Source organism: Siphateles boraxobius, unplaced genomic scaffold (assembly GCF_051911475.1).
Source record: "Siphateles boraxobius isolate OS27281-9 unplaced genomic scaffold, OSU_SipBor_1 11, whole genome shotgun sequence".
Taxonomy (NCBI): domain Eukaryota; kingdom Metazoa; phylum Chordata; class Actinopteri; order Cypriniformes; family Leuciscidae; genus Siphateles; species Siphateles boraxobius.
This window is the reverse complement of record NW_027508711.1, coordinates 8519829-8537491: the sequence shown is the minus strand read 5'-3', so window position 1 is coordinate 8537491 and position 17663 is coordinate 8519829. Positions and strand designations below refer to the sequence as shown.

The 17663-nt window shown below is 46.1% G+C and overlaps 1 protein-coding gene across 1 annotated transcript in view; it reads right to left on the bottom strand.

The window, feature by feature from the left end:
• slc13a5a (solute carrier family 13 member 5a) overlaps window positions 1–17663 on the bottom strand; it is a 64845-nt gene that overhangs the window by 22468 nt on the left and 24714 nt on the right. The window contains exons 5-9 of the mRNA XM_077195405.1: window positions 9535–9718; window positions 9292–9414; window positions 2826–3038; window positions 1534–1640; window positions 1004–1125 (exon numbers count right to left, since the gene is read on the bottom strand). Of these exons, the coding sequence (XP_077051520.1) occupies window positions 1004–1125; window positions 1534–1640; window positions 2826–3038; window positions 9292–9414; window positions 9535–9718 (749 nt within the window). The remainder of the gene's footprint in view (window positions 1–1003; window positions 1126–1533; window positions 1641–2825; window positions 3039–9291; window positions 9415–9534; window positions 9719–17663) is intronic.

The window sequence follows — 17663 nt, the reverse complement described above, 5'->3', positions numbered from 1 at the left end:
TCTATTAGATCGAATATCTCAGACATTCCTCTATAAAAATTCTAATTTTAGACTTCTAATTCATGACTGGTGTTTTGTTTTGCTCTATCCTCTGCGCTTCCGCGTTCATCAGTATGTCATGCGTCAGGTCAGAAGTTACTCTACTTACTCTACTACTAAATCGATGCATACGACTGTCTGTCGGAAGCTAGTCATTTTAGTTTATAAAGCTTTAAATATGGATATTTTTCTTAAACAAATGCATCGCTTCACTTCAGAAGGCCTTTATTAACCCTCCGGAGCCATGAGGAGGACTTTTATGATGGATATACTTTTTTTGGACTTCAAAATCTCATCATCCCTTCACTCCCAGTATAAAGCTGGGAAAAGCCAGGACATTTTTTTTATATAACTCCGATTGTATTCTTCTGAAAAAAGAAAGTCATATACACCTAGGATGGCTTGAGGGTTAGTAAATCGTGTGGTACTTTTCATTTTGGGGTGAACTATCCCTTTAAGTCAAGGAAGAGATGAGTTTTTTGAATATTGTCAGGGATTCTGCAATCCGGATGAATTACAGAAATGAATTACAGATTTCATTACATGCAGGTATTTATTAAATATAAGTACAGTGTAGAAACATGTATGTTCACAATAAATGCATTGTATCAAACTATTTATTTAAAATGTTAATATATAGTAGTTAAAGACACTTAATATACAATGAGAACACATCTAATAATTACTTTTGAACATCAAAATTATTCTTTTTTTTAAGAATCGCTAAGACTGGCATTGAACAAAAGCAATATTCAAATATTTTAATAGATCAATACAGACCATACTATAAATACAGCATACTAGCTAGATCTAAATTTTGAAGGAACATTATTATTATTGTCATATTGCCCATCCCTAAAATTTGCTCTGTGGTAAAGCACTAAGGGGCTGTAAAAATATATATGACTTGAATATACTCTCAATCAAATACACAAAGACCGATTTTGAAAAGCATTTGTTGTACCTCACTGCCCTTAGCCAGGGCAAAGCCTCCCCCCAGCAGCAGGATGATGCTCCAGGGCATCTTCTTCTGTGTCACATTCCATGTCAGCAAAGCTGGAGTCGGGCCACTGTCTTGCTGGGGCACTGACATAGAACACAGTCATATTTATTCATGTTATTTATTTATTTATTTATTTATTAACTTTTTTCATTGACATTTTATAATAAAAAACTAAAAAAAAAACTAAAAATAAAAAAAAATCAACAAAAATCTCAACAGCACTCTACTTAATGCCATTAAAATACAGATAAGACATGTAGATAATTATTTTGCGGCAGCAACAACAACAAAAAGGGGGGCGGGGGCTGGGGGAATTCAGATAATGCGGAAAAACAAGATTTGTACAATGATTATGCTCATTGATACCAACAAATATTAATATTTACAGGTATATAAATATATGTATTATAGGCTATCAATTAAGTTATACTATCTACACTATCTAGCTTAATAGTCAAACAAGATATCATCTAAGCAGGTGTTAAACTGACCTGTGTCAAAGCTCTGTGCTCTCCAGAAGCACAAACGCGGAGGTTTAGAGGGAAAAACAAAAAGCAGGGCAGCTACAAACACCGCCACTGTGGCATCTGTCACAAACCTGCGCAGAGGTGAGCCATGAAGTTGAACGAGGGGTTAGAGGTCATAACACAACAGATGATTTAAAAAAGTGTTTGTGTGCATATTCTATTATGTTCTGTTCATTTTTGGTTCAGACCTTTCACCCAGAGAGAATCTCAGTTCACAGTTTTAAATCCTTAAAATCTTAGCATGTGATCGTCATCAGGAAATGTACACAAATGTTGTTTGCAATGTGGGGCAACTCTATTCACATTTTTGCTGGACATTTGACCTACAAATAAAGGTACACGCCATAGCTGATAACAGGAGAACACGCTGTGTGTTTTAACCAATGGTTCGAAATTTACAGCTGAAATTGACATTACTTTCTTTAGTTTTAGAGGCATGTTGCCCATAAACATGAGGTCATTCTGGAATGGATATTAATGTATTTTCAACATTATGTCTACTTTGTCATGTTTTTGTTAAGTTTGGAGGATCCTTAAAACTGGAAATTGTTTTGGGTTTGTTTTCCCCTTTAAACGGTATCAGAGGACATAGTGCGCAAAATATGTAATTGTGTTTCATTACAATTAATGATAAGCAGGGTTTGATGTTACTTGAATAATTGAATAATTATTTTACAGTGTTCTGTAAAACATGAGAATGTCCTCCTTGCAAAAGTTGCCTCAACAAAAATAAGCATAGTTTTAACGGTAAGAGACTGTAACAATGCCACAGTAAAAACGCAAGTTTTTACCGTAGCTTGTAAATAAAAGCTACTTGTGATGAGCTTTGATTCTACATCTGGCTTTCTCATTAACATCTCATTACCATGTTTTGGTGGTTGTCAGTATATTATAAAGGTACTAAATAGAATATAATATTGGTATTTAACATTACAAGTTAACACACACACACACACACACACGCGCACACACACAGACACACACACACACACACACACACACACACACACACACACACACACACACACACACACACACACACACACACACACACACACACACACACACACACACACACACAACCTAAAATTGCTTAAAACATACTCAAAAAACCTTTCCTCAGCATGGTTTGAGGTATCATTCATATTTGTCACACAAAATACTCAGGATGAGCAATAGTATTAGTTATGCTTGCCTTAGCAAACAACACTAAAATGGTTTCTGTGTTTTATCAATGATAGTGTATTTATCCTTACTCTTTTTCAGCATTGAAAAATTTTGTTGCCCAGCCAGCCACAAAGCCTGGATCACGAGTGAACCAAAGCACCACCAGGAGGACGAAGAGGGCAAGGACACTCAGCTCCCCAAAGGTCATGGGCCCAAGACTCCGGTGCTCCTCTTTGATTAGATTATAAGCAGCAATCTCCTTCTCTGTCTTCACCGTCCCACAGCCCCATGTCTTTCTGAAGCTTAATTTACACATTAAATGTTAAAATAACGTACTGTATATCCAGTTTACAGTTTTTTACAATCGCTATGACAATTTTTTGAATACTTTTAACAAATTTCCTAAACTCTTAACGCACCAACACACCTACAACACACAATTGGCAAAACGTCCCGGGTTACGTATGTAACCCTAGTTCCCTGAAGGAACGAGACGCTGCGTGAAACGCTGCGGGAACGCCTCTTGCGTTGTGCGTCATGAAGCACGTATGGAATCAGCCCAATGGCGAGACGGAACGTCACGAGTGACGTCATCGACCAGGAAACTATAAAGCACACCCCTGAATACAATGGCGACAGCTTCTGGAAAAAGTCTGAAGCAAGTCGATCAAGGGAATGCAGGGAGTATGGTAACGACACGCAGCGTCTCGTTCCTTCAGGGAACTAGGGTTACATACGTAACCCGGGACGTTCCCTTTCAGGAACGTCAAGCTGCGTGAAATGCTGCGGGAACGCTAATACCCACGTCGCCATAAGAGCAAGTGTGTGAATCAAAGATTAAATTCAGCCGAAAGCACCTGCGCCCCAGGGATGGAGCTGAGGTCTAAAGGTCATAAAACCTGAGGTCATAAAACCTGACGAAAGTATGCGGTGAGGACCAGCCTGCCGCATCACAAACGTCCTGGAGGGAGACTCCTGACAATAAGGCTTTGGAAGCCGCCATACTCCTGGTAGAGTGAGCTCGGACAGCCAAAGGTGAAGGCTGACCAACCGACTCATAGGCAAGTGAAATGGCCTCAACCACCCACTTGCTCATCCTCTGCTTAGACACTGGGGACCCCTTCTTAGGTGGTCCAAAACAAACAAACAGCTGTTCTGATTTTCTCCACAGGACAGCTCTGTGGACGTAAGCATCTAAAGCCCGAACAGGGCAGAGCAGATTAAGTTTTTCCTGATCAGATGATGTAAAAGGAGGAGGACAGAAGGCCTGCAGAACTATAGGTCTGGCCACATTGGTAGGAACCTTAGGGACATAACCTGGCCTGGGGTGGAGAAAAGCCTTCACCGTCCCAGGTGAAAACTCCAAACACGAAGGAGCAACCGAGAGAGCCTGAATATCTCCGATTCTCTTAAGAGAAGAAATGGCAAGGAGAAAAATAGTCTTCAAATTAATAAACTTATCAGCAACTTCTTCAATAGGCTCAAAGGGAGCTAGGGAAAGACCTTCTAGGGCGATAGCTAAGTCCCATGCTGGCACCCTCGTGCGGACTACAGGCCTCAGCCTCAAAGTACCACGAAGAAAGCGAGTTATAAATGGGTGTCTCCCCAGAGAGACTCCACTGAAAGGGAAATGGTAAGCAGCAAGTGCCGCCACATACACCTTTAGTGTGGAGGGGGATAGCCCTGAGGAGAAACGCTCCTGCAGGAACTCCAGCACTGCACCCACTGGGCAGTTAACTGGGTCCAACAGGTGTTCACCACACCAAGAAGTGAAGAGCCTCCACTTCAAGGCATATAACCTCCTCGTGGAAGGAGCTCTGGAATGAAGGATGGTCTCAACAACCTCGGTTGAGAGACCAGCCCCTACGAGCTGGGCCCCCTCAGAGGCCAAGCCCATAGCTTCCACAACTCTGGGCGGGGGTGAAGTATCAACCCGCTCGCCTGAGAGAGAAGGTCCCTCCTGATTGGAATCTCCAGAGGAGAGCCGTCTAGAAGAGACACTAGGTCCGTGAACCATACTCGGGCCGGCCAAAACGGGGCTACCAATAATAGACTGACCCCGTCCCGGCAAACCCTCTCCAAAACTCCTGGGAGCAGAGCAATCGGGGGAAAGGCGTACAGGCGTGACCTCGGCCACGCCTGCACCATAGCGTCCAACCCCAGCGGGGCTGGATGACTGAGAGAAAACCACAGTGGACAGTGTGATGTCTCCCTGGACGCAAATAGGTCTACCTCGGCACGACCATACTGCATCCAAAGGAGCTCCACCACCTCGGGGTGGAGTCTCCACTCCCCGGGCCTCGGCCCCTGCCTCGACAGGATGTCCGCTCCCCGATTTAAAAACCCTGGGAGATAAATCGCCCTCAATGAGAGAAGCTTCCCCTGGGACCATAGAAGGATCCGGCGAGCCAGATTGAATAACGGGCGAGAGCGCAGACCCCCCTGATGGTTTATGTAAGAGACCACCGATGTGTTGTCGGACCGGACAAGAACATGATGACCTCTCAGGTCCGGCAGGAAGTGCTTCAGAGCCTGAAACACTGCCAACATCTCAAGACAATTTATATGCCAAAATCGATGATGGTCCTGCCACAGACCCTGTGCTGGGCGACCACTCATGATCGCCCCCCAGCCTGTGAGGGAAGCATGTGTTGTTAGCGTTACACGACGACAAAGAGCTCCCAACACAGGTCCCTGGGACAGAAACCAAGGATCCCTCCACATGACCAGAGCACGGAGACAACTCCGTGTAACTTTGATCACGCGGAGGGGGTTTCCCCTCGGGGAGAACCCCTTGGTCCTGAGCCACCACTGTAATGGTCTCATGTACAGCAGGCCGCAGGGTATAACACTGGACGCTGCTGCCATCAGACCCAGCAGTCTCTGGAACTGCTTTACAGTGAGCAACTGGCCTAGCTTTACTCTTTTTACAGCTGAGAGAATCGAAGCGATGCGGCCAGGCGACCCCGCATTGCCACAGAATCCCATAGTACCCCCAGAAAGGATGTTATCTGTGATGGAGAAAGAACACTCTTTTTGGCATTCAGCCTCAACCCCAATTTTTTGATGTGTGCGAGGACGACATCTCGATGCCGAGCAGCTTGCTGCTGTGATTGAGCGAGAATCAACCAATCGTCTATGTAGTTCAGTATACGAATGCCCTGGAGCCGCAGCGGGACTAGCGCTGCGTCCATGCACATCGTGAACATGCGGGGAGATAAAGCTAGGCCAAACGGAAGAACACAATATTGGTACGCTTCGCCCCCGAAAGCGAACCTCAGGAACTTCCTGTGTTGCTGAAGGATGGAGATGTGGAAGTATGCGTCCTTCAGATCTATCGTGACAAACCAATCCTCGGACCTGATTTGTGACACGATATGCTTTAGCGTAAGCATCTTGAATTTGAGCTTGGCTACAGCACGATTTAATAGGCGCAGATCTAAAATTGGACGCAACCCCCCATCCTTCTTTGGAACGATGAAATATCGGCTGTAATAACCTGACTCCTCGCTGGGAGGAGGAACCCGTTCTATAGCCTCCTTTTGAAGGAGCGTTTTCACCTCTTGTTCCATTACCAGAGCCTGCTCGGGGCCTACCACGGTGGGCAGGACCCCGTTGAATCGAGGAGGAGATCTGAACTGAATGGCATAACCCCTTTCTATCGAATGCAGAACCCACTGAGATATTTTTGGAAGACTTTTCCACTCTGCCAGAAAATCTACTAAGGGTACCAGCCTCTCGAGGCTGGCCTCTGGAATATTTTGAGCAGCAGACACAGCGCCCTGTAACGGCGCACCGGCAGGGGACGACTGGTCTGACTGCTCTAAACCCCTCCTCAGAGGGGGCGAGCGTCCCTCGGGAAAGCGCTCGCTGGGCCCGTCTGCGCCCCGACACGAAGGCGGGGTTGGCAGAAGGGACCCCTGAGGGCAACGTGAGAGAACGGGCACCGTCTGAAGCGGTGAACACCTCCCTCTCACGGTGGGGACCACCCTCAGCATCCTGACACCAGTGGCGTCAGGACTTCTTAGACGAAGCCTTCCTAGCCATAATGACTGTCCTCAGATCAGTCTTACCACTAGAAGGCTTCGCCTGAGACTGTCGCGTTTGTTCCCACTGTTTAGAAGGGGGGCCACGAGACGCGACACTCTGCCTTTGTTGCGCCCTATGTGAGGAGCTAGTCGACGGCTTGGTCTGCCCTCGCCCAGCAGACCCTGGGACATGAACTTTAAGTGGGAGAAATTTTTGAAAAGCTGCAGCTTGTTTCTTTTCTTCCTGAAATTTATCTATGACCGTGTTTACTGCGTCACCGAATAAACCAGATGGAGAAAGTGGAGCATCCAAAAGAAAAGCTTTCTCTTTATCCTTCATATCAGACAGATTAAGCCACAAGTGTCTCTCTGCGGCCACCAGGGCTGCCATAGAACGGCCCATTAGTTTAGCCGATTCCCTGGTGGCACGCAGAGATAAATCTGCAGGCTGACGCAGTTCTCGAACCACGTCAGTGCTGACCTCCTCACTCTCACTCATATTTTTTAAAAGATCTGCTTGGTATGCCTGCAATATTGACATCGTGTGCAGACACGCCGAAGCCTGACCAGCCGCCGAATAAGCCTTACCCACCAGAGCCGAAGTATTTCTGAGAGGCTTGGTGGGTAAAGCTGGTTTCTTAAGAGACGAGGAAGACTCAGCTGAAAGATGGCTAGCTAGAGTCTCCTCCGCCTTGGGCATCGCCCCATAACCATATAACTTAGCCCCCGATATATTAGAATATGTGGAAGTCTGGGGGCTAAACACATGATAAGAGGCGGGTCTCTTCCACGAACTCGACACCTCGGTGTGGAGATCGGGAACAAACGGAAGGCACCGCCGTGGAGGCCGAACGTGGGAAGGCAAAATCGTTCGTCAAGCTTGCTTTTAGAAACATATTCCTGCCTAACAGCTGGCCACTCAATGCTTAGTTTTGACACAGCACGAGTGAGCACCTCCATAAGCTCGTCGTGTTCAGGGGAATGAGGTGACGAGTCCTCAACATCCCCTGTCTCAATACTGACAACATCCAGCTCCTCAGAACTGGATAGCTGCAGTATTGGTGCCTCAGCCTGGGGGGAAGAAACCGCAATGCGTGCTTCCACACCCGGAACTGAGGCACTGGAACTGGCAGGTAAAGGCTGAGATAAGGCAGAGCCCGTCTCAAACCCCGCTGACAGATCCATTTGCGATCCCCACGACAGGCGCCGCCGCTCTGCCTCGACAGAAGCGGGACCCGAGCCGTGGGGAGCGCGAACCGAACCACTCTACTCGAAGAGTGATCGGCGGGAGCGGAGCGTTCTTAATGGAAAACGCTCGCAATGCTCACAATCAGCCCCCTCGAGAGCTGACTGGGCATGCTGCACTCCCAAACAAACAACACACAGATCGTGTGTATCCCCACCCGTGAGAAAACGAGTACAGGGGGGAACACACTTTCTGTATTGCTGCTCGCTCGTCATACTGATATATGTGAATATATATATAGTTTTTTAAGTGAAAAACTCCTGCCTAGCAATCATTAAGAACAGACAAAAACACAGGGACAGATTCACACACAGAGCGCTTGCTGAAGACAACAGAAGCTGTCGCCATTGTGTTCAGGGGTGTGCTTTATAGTTTCCTGGTCGATGACGTCACTCGTGACGTTCCGTCTCGCCATTGGGCTGATTCCATACGTGCTTCATGACGCACAACGCAAGAGGCGTTCCCGCAGCGTTTCACGCAGCTCGACGTTCCTGAAAGGGAACAGTTAATTTCATGCTCAAAATCACACATTGTAAACTAAACTCCAACACTAATTTTCTAAATACAATAATACACTATCAACATTACACTGTTTACCAAAACACTGCAAACATATCTCAAAATCAAATACTTTTTTCAAAACACTAACATATGTTCTCGTCCAACAGGAAGATTTAGTCAATCATAGCACAATGTCATAAAAATTCGAACATCAGATGGAATTACAGAAACTGCATTATTTTATATGTGTCAGGTCTGCCCTTATACAACAGACAGTATATTGTATTGATCATAGATTGTGTTTTGCACTGCAATTTCTTTTGAAGCCTCTCTACATTTTTGTTTTGTAGGGTTTAGGTCTTTTTCTGCAGAAATTCAATAAAAAACGAAGACAGAGACAGAATTGCTGCAATAAATAAAATAAATAAAAATAAATTTATATATTTGCATAGTTCAATCAGCTGTTTCTCAGTAACAATAGAATAAAATACAGGGGATATATTTGTGTTTCAATTCACTATATAAACAGCTGTTTACTTGATTTTAGCCTGTAAGGTTAGGTTTAGAACATGGTGTTTAGCTTTTAGCCTGTAAGGTTAGGTGTAGAACATGGTGTTTTCATGGTGTTAAAGCAAAAAGAAATGTGTTAATAGTATAGCTAGTATACACAGACCGATGTAGTGCTAACTGTGTTAAGAGTTTAGGACATTTGTTAAAAGTATTGAAAAAATTGTCATAGCGATTGTAGAAAACTGTTATTCATTAGGAAATGACACTCACTTTAAACCCAGAAACACAATCTGTAGCCACAGCCAGGCCAATATGAGCATGATGATCATGTTGGGGAAGGCAAATCCAAACCATGATGCAAAGTTTATGATGTCAGGGTTGTCTGGGAATAGTCTATAGGTCAAACAAATGTTGATTTAATATGCTTATTAAAAAAATAAGCAAGAGGTAAGAATGTAATATGCTACGTTTCTCTCATGCCTATGGGAAAAAGCTCTAATGTGAGGTACCTACTGGTTCATCTGTCCCATAAGAACGAGGTTTGGTCCAGTGCCTGTGAGCGTGGCTGTCCCACCAATGCTGGCTGCGTAGCACACACATAGCGTCAGGCCTTTACACATCTTTAGTTTTTCTTCTGCGTCTCGAGAATGCTCTTCTGGGTTGGATTCAGTTGAGAAGCTGTGGCCATTCAGAACCACTGAGCACAATAAAACAGAAGTTTTGGTAAATTTTACACAATTTGAAACCTTTACATCTCGCCTGTACAAAACATGAATATGCCATTAGACTGCGGTGGGAAACTTTACAATGTAAATATTTTTAAATGATACCAGTAAGCTTTAACAGCCCTAAAATATTCAAATTTAAAACCTTTAAGGGTTACACATGTAACCCCGGTTCCCTGAAAAAAGCATGTGTGAATTAACGCCAAACGTATTGGTCGGCGGCAGTTCGATGACGTCACATGGAGGCTAAGACGTTCCCTTTCGTTGCTGCTAACGTTAATACCCACTATACACCATGCTGACCAAAGGCTGCCTGTGCACTGTGAAGGTCACCAAGCATAATATTGCCAGGCTTAAGCGCTGAAGGATGGGCCTTGACCCAGAGAAACCTTAATGCGTCAGCAACCAATTAGGACACATCCTGCGACACTGCAGCCTGGTTCCCTAGAAAGCTCAGTATTATAAGCACTTGTAAAAAGCCCCATAGCCTCCATGCTTAACCGTTAATGAAACAGGGACTCCTGCATTAGACCAGTACGAGCCACAGCTACTTCTAACTTGCAACATAGCCTACGATACAATCGGTGTCATCATCGTACGGTTTACATACATGTTGTACCCAAGTTTATTAGATCCATGTCGTACAGTCCCAGCAAACAGTTTTTCCTGATTTATGTTTACGTTGCCGTTGGACCAATGTTTGCTGCGCTGTGATTTGTAATGATGCAATAGGTTCTGTTTTTAAAGAAAACTAAGTTAATACAAACAGTGTTGTGCAAGTTACTTCCAAACTGTAATACATTATATATTACTTGTTACTGTTATTTAAAAGTAATTCATTACCTTACAATATTACTGTCTCAGAATTGTAATGCGTTACATTACTCCTGTATTACTTTTGAGTTACTTTCACCAAAATAACTATACAGAAGTAGAACTTAACATTCTAAAATGACTAGGGCTGTAACGATATGCGATATGAAACCGAAATCGCGACACTCAGATCCACAAACCTGCAGAATGGCGACACACCCCTTCCAACTCCCAGCGTTATCCATACCGTCCAGATCCAATGCTACCACATCTTTAAGTTACTGTTAGTATTATTTGAAGTTAACTTAACATTATAAAATATGTAGACCTACACCACAAAACTAGTTGAGGATAAATTATTTAAAATTTGGGAATTCCAGCGTTATGGACATGACATTTGCAGACTTGCAGTCAAAACTTATATAATTATATAAATTCTCAGAAAATGCATTAATACCAAAATATTGAAACGTCTGTTTATCCATAGGCTCCTCCCAGAAAGGAGTCCAGACATTAGAAAAATATCAGTCTACACATGCGTTTTATATTTAATATTAGGGAAATCGACAGTCATGTGTGACAAAAAAAAATCTTTAACTTTTAGGAGGCAACGATTTTTTTTGTTGTAATTCTGTGAATTACACTGCTCAAATCTAATGAAGAAGGGTTGGCTCTCCAAAGAACATAAAATATTAATTTTATTTTATTTTTCGTGTTCGCATTTATGAGGAAAAAACAATGTTACAGACGTGACAGTTCTCCGTTACGGACGCGACCGCTCTGAAGCGGCACTAAAAGACTGCTTTAAAACTTTCACAGACACCTTACACAGAAGACACGAAGCCTTTCTTTAAAGTGAATTTCGTTTTGTATTAATTGTACGGACCTGAAAAATATATCTATATTGAAATGTCTACTTGTAAACAGAACAATTCAAAACGAAAGAAAACAGACTGCTCTCTGCTTATGAAATGAAATGTGCATTTCTCTCTGGTGCATTCACTAGCCTACTGCGAAGATCGCGAGTCAGCATCGTCAACTTCATCTTGACTTTATTAATAAACAATCAACATGTCTCCTTGCTGTCATGATCCAGGTTCCTCCCTTCTCTGTCTCCCTCTTGTGGTCACATTACACACTCATTCTCTACACTATCACTTTAGTCTCATCAGGTTCAGCTGTTCCCGTTTACCTTAATCTCCGCTCACCTGTTCCTCCTTTCCCCTAATGCCTCTTACTATTTCTAACCCTCTCTTTGTCTGTCTCTTTGTCAGTTTATTGTAAGCTATTTATGCAGAGTACATTCCTCTTACCTCTCTGTTTGAGTCGTGTCTTGTCTCGTCCTGTCCTGTGAGATTCGTGTGGAAGCCTCTCCTCGAGCCGGTATATTTATCTGTTCTCTTACACGCTCACTGCACTCTGCCCTGCCAATTCAGACGCTGAGTTCCTGACCAGACGTGGTATCCAGTCGACGGTACCCTCGCTCTCGGCGGGTCTATTCTCCCTCTGCAGTCTCCACTGGGACCTCAACTTCGCCTAACGCGTTGCTGCGCATCAGGAGATCCTGTGACAATCTACTCGCAGTTTATGTTCTATTTTCTACGAGCCAAGTTTTCTGTTTTGACTGTTTCCTGAGAATCCTAAGAAGATTTATGTTCCTAATTGATTCAGTGATTCTCTCCTCATTTTCATTAAAGACTGTATTATTGTGAATCTCGCCTTTTGGTCCTCCATCTCTCAGCTCATAACAGAATAAACTGACCAGTTATGGACCAAGCGAGCAGCAATCCCTTTCAAGCGGCAGTCGAACTTCAGGGTGCCATGCTGGGCAGACACGAGCAGGAGATTTCCACCGCTCGCTAGGCTGTCGACTCCCTCCCTAACCAGATGGCTGATCTCTCTCATCGGGTTCATCAGATTCGTCACGAGCCGCCCACCTCTGAGACCCGCGAGGTTTCCGAACCACGTATCAACAACCCTCCTGTCTATTCCGGTGAGCCTACTCAATGCCGCTCCTTCCTTACCCAGTGCGAGGTAGTTTTCTCGTTACAGCCTGCTACTTACGCTCGGGACCGAGCCAAGGTCGCCTATGTAATCTCCCTCCTCGCGGGACGGGCTCGAGAGTGGGGAGCGGCCAACTGGGAGGCAGAGGGTGATTACGTCTTTGACTTTACGCTCTTTAAGCAAGAGATGACCCGTGTCTTTGACCGGTCAGCACACGGGGAGGAAGCTTCACGACTCCTTTCAATCCCTCCGCCAGGGGAGACGTTCTGTTACTGATTTTTCCATTGAGTTCCGCACCCTTTCCACGTCCTGCGGGTGGAACGAGCCGGCTCTGGTTGCGCGCTTTCTGGAGGCGTTGAATCCTGACCTCAAGGACGAGATCTACATGCGCGAGGTGCCTGCTCGACTTGATGCCCTCATCGATCTGGCGATTCGGATTGAGAAGCGGTTCCACAGAGCACGTCGGTCCGAAGGCGCTTCGTTCCCGACTTCTTCTACCGTCGCTTCTCCTCATGCTTCTGACATGGACCCTGAACCCATGCAGCTTGGTGGTCTCCGAATTTCTTCCAAGGAGCGTGAGCGACGCATTGCCAATCGCTTGTGTATGTATTGTGCCTCGGCTAGTCCATTTGTCACTAACTGTCCAGTAAAAGCCAGAGCTCTCCAGTAGGCGGAGGGTTACTGGCGAGCGCGATGTCTAGGAACTCTCCATCCAAGTCCTGTACTACTCTTCCTGCACTTCTTCGGTGGCCCGTCTCATCTGTCTCCTGCGTGGCTCTGGTCGACTCGGGGGTGGAGGGGAATTTCCTCGACGAGTTGTGGGCTCGGAAGCAAGGTATTCCCCTCATAGACTTAAAAGACTCTACCCCTCTCTATGCCCTAGATGGTAGCTTCCTTCCTAGGATTATGCAAAAGACTGTGCCTCTGACGCTTACCGTCTCGGGAAAACATAAAGAGACAATTTCTTTTTTTATTTTTCGTTCTCCCTTTTCTCCTGTGGTGCTTGGTCATCCGTGGCTAGTACAACACAACCCCCACATAAACTGGTCCGACGGATCCATTTTGTCATGGAAATTGTCCTGTCATGTTGAGTGTTTAACCTCTGCTGTTCCACCTGTTTCCTCTGTGTCTGTTTTTCAGGAGGAGCCTGGTGATTTGTCTGGAGTCCCGGAGGGTTACCATGATCTGCGGGAGGTCTTTAGTCGAGCCCGGGCCACTTCTCTTCCTCCCCATCGTCCGTACGATTGTAGTATCGATCTTTTCCCAGGGACCACGCCCCCGCGCGGTCGATTATATTCTCTATCGGCTCCCGAAAGGGAGGCGCTGGAGAATTATCTGTCCGATTCTCTCAATGCCGGTACTATTGTGCCTTCCTCGTCACCCGCCGGAGCAGGGGTTTTTTTGTCAAAAAGAAGGACGGTTCGTTACGTCCCTGTATCGATTACCGAGGGCTGAACGAGATTACTGTCAAGAACCGTTATCCCTTGCCTTTAATGTCGTCAGCCTTTGAGATCCTACAGGGAGCTAAGATCTTCACCAAACTTGATCTTCGTAATGCATATCATTTAGTTCGTATTAAAGAGGGTGACGAATGGAAGACCGCCTTTAACACGCCCCTCGGTCACTTTGAATATAGGGTCCTCCCCTTCGGTTTGGTCAATGCCCCCGCCGTGTTCCAAGCCCTTATCAATGATGTCTTACGAGATATGCTTAATATTTTTGTTTTTGTCTACCTCGATGACATTCTCATTTTCTCTCCCTCGCTGCAGGTTCATGTCCAACACGATCGTCGAGTCCTCCAGCGTCTATTAGAGAATCGACTCTTTGACAAGGCGGAGAAATGTTCGTTTCATGTCCCGTCGGTTACGTTTTTGGGTTCAGTCATTTCGGCAGAAGGAATTAGTATGGATCCGGCGAAGGTCCGAGCGGTCACTGAATGGCCCGTTCCTGACTCTCGGGTTGCGCTTCAACACTTTCTTGGTTTTGCCAATTTTTATCGTCGTTTCATACAGGGTTTCAGCCAAGTTGCCGCGCCCCTCACTGCGCTGACGTCTGTCAAGTCCCGCTTTAGATGGTCAGAGGCAGCTCAAGCGGCTTTTGTTCAGCTAAAGAATCTTTTTACTTCCGCTCCTATCTTACTCTCTCCTGCCGTCTCGGAACAATTTATAGTCGAGGTCGATGCCTCAGAGGTCGGGGTCGGGGCCGTCCTCTCTCAACGCTCTTCTACGGACTGAAGGGTGCATCCCTGCGCTTTTTATTCTCACCGCCTCGCGCCCGCCGAAAGAAATTACGATGTTGGCAACCGTGAACTGCTCGCCGTTCGTTTAGCGCTAGGCGAATGGAGACACTGGTTGGAGGGCTCCTCCGTTCCTTTTGTCATTTGGACAGATCATCGAAATTTAGAATACATACGTTCGGCTAAGAGACTCAATGCCTGCCAGGCTCGCTGGGCTCTGTTTTTTACGCGTTTTGATTTTTCCATCTCTTATCGCCCGGGCTCCAAGAATGTCAAGCCTGATGCCCTCTCTCGCCTCTTTGACTCCCCCACCGCAGCTGTAACCCCTGAGGTTATTATTCCTCCCGGTCGTATCGTGGGTGCTACCGTGTGGGGAGTCGAGAGGTTGGTCAGACGCGCACTATCTCAGGTTTCCGCGCCGCGTAACTGTCCTACGGACCTCCTTTTTGTTCCCGCGTCCGTTCGCCGCGCTGTCCTCCAATGGGGACATTCGTCCAAATTGTCTGCCCATCCCGGTGTGCGGGGCTCTCTTGCTTTTATTCGTCAGCGCTTTTGGTGGCCCACTATGGGGTGCGATACGCGTCGCTTTATCGCCTCTTGTGTAACCTGCGCACAAACCAAGACCGGTAATTCTCCCCCGGCTGGTTTGCTTCGACCACTACCTGTTCCAGCTCGACCCTGGTCTCATATTGCACTTGATTTTATTACCGGGCTTCCTCCGTCGGCTGGCAATACGGTTATCCTAACAGTTGTCGATCGCTTTTCTAAATCAGCACGTTTCATCCCACTCTCTAAGCTTCCTTCTGCCAAAGAGACAGCCCAGATAATGGTGGATCATGTTTTTAAGATACATGGTCTACCCACTGACGTGGTTTCTGATAGAGGTCCACAATTCTCCGCCTTTTTCTGGAAAGAATTTTGCCGTCTCATTGGGGCTACTGCCAGCCTCTCGTCGGGGTTTCACCCCCAGACCAATGGGCAAGCCGAGCGCGCCAATCAGATTGTTGCCCGCATTCTTCGCAGCCTTGCTCATCGTTGTCCCACGTCGTGGTCTGAGCAACTGGCCTGGGCAGAGTACGCACACAATTCCCTCCCATCCTCTGCTACAGGTCTTTCGCCTTTCCACTGTTGCCTCGGCTACCAACCTCCTTTGTTTGCGTCTCAGGAGTCTGCGTCCAATTCACCGTCGGTCCAAGCCTATATTGGCCGTTGTAAAAGCACTTGGAGGAGGGTAAGAACTGCACTTCGTCGATCTAACACTCGCATGAGCATCACTGCCAATAAGCGTCGGGTCAAGAGTCCGCGCTACGTTTGTGGGCAGCGTGTGTGGCTTTCCACCGCTAATTTACCCTTACATTCTGAGTCCCGTAAGTTGTCGCCCCGTTTTATCGGGCCATTTCGTATTATTAAGATCATTAATCCTGTCGCGGTACGGCTTCGCCTTCCATCCTATCTCCGTCGGGTCCATCCTGTTTTCCATGTTTCGCATATTAAGCCCGTCGTTCGCGCGCCCTCTCGTTCTGTTTGTCCACCTGTTCATATTGATGATTCTCCGGTCTACAGGGTTCGTCATATCCTTGACACGCGCCACCGGGGTCGTGGTCACCAATACTTAGTCGATTGGGAGGGGTATGGGCCGGAGGAGAGAAGCTGGGTACCCTCCCGGGACATCTTGGACTCTTCGCTCATAGAAGATTTCCTCCGTTCTCGCCAGTCCTCCTCCTCGGGAGCGCCAGGAGGCGCTCGTTGAGGAGGGGATACTGTCATGATCCAGGTTCCTCCCTTCTCTGTCTCCCTCTTGTTGTCTCATTACACACTCATTCTCTACACTATCACTTTAGTCTCATCAAGTTCAGCTGTTCCCGTTTACCTTAATCTCCGCTCACCTGTTCCTCCTTTCCCCTAATGCCTCTTACTATTTCTAACCCTCTCTTTGTCTGTCTCTTTGTCAGTGTATTGTAAGCTATTCATGCAGAGTACATTCCTCTTACCTCTCTGTTTGAGTCGTGTCTTGTCTCGTCCTGTCCTGTGAGATTCGTGTGGAAGCCTCTCCTCGAGCCGGTATATTTATCTGTTCTCTTACACGCTCACTGCACTCTGCCCTGCCAATTCAGACGGTGAGTTCCTGACCAGACGTGGTATCCAGTCGATGGTACCCTCGCTCTCGGCGGGTCTATTCTCCCTCTGCAGTCTCCCCTGGGACCTCAACTTCGCCTAACGCGTTGCTGCGCATCAGTAGATCCTGTGACAATCTACTCGCAGTTTATGTTCTATTTTCTACGAGCCAAGTTTTCTGTTTTGACTGTTTCCTGAGAATCCTAAGAAGATTTATGTTCCTAATTGATTCAGTGATTCTCTCCTCATTTTCATTAAAGACTGTATTATTGTGAATCTCGCCTTTTGGTCCTCCATCTCTCAGCTCATAACACTTGCTATATTTGACATATTCATAATCATTGCTTTTGCCGGTTCTTTGTGACAGCTTTTAGGTGCTTTATCGGCAGCGCCGCCGCCCTTACATGAACGCGTCACCACGGCATCAAAAACATGATTGCGTGATGAAAACATGAAAAATACCACATAAATATAGCCTAACTGTTTAGAAAGAAAACACAGAACGAATAGCCTAATGCTCATACGTCCATCTCGCGAATGAATAATCTTCTTCATGCCATCTTCACCATTAGCTGCTTTTCCACTGGCCAGCGCGAGCACAGAGGCCGAAATCATACCTCACGGCACTCCTGTAAGAAATAAATCGCTATACAAATATATCAGACACTGCCATTTAGTCTTTAATTACAGACTTGGACACCACACGCGGCTATTGACTGACCACGAACAGGTAATTTAGCCTACTTGCA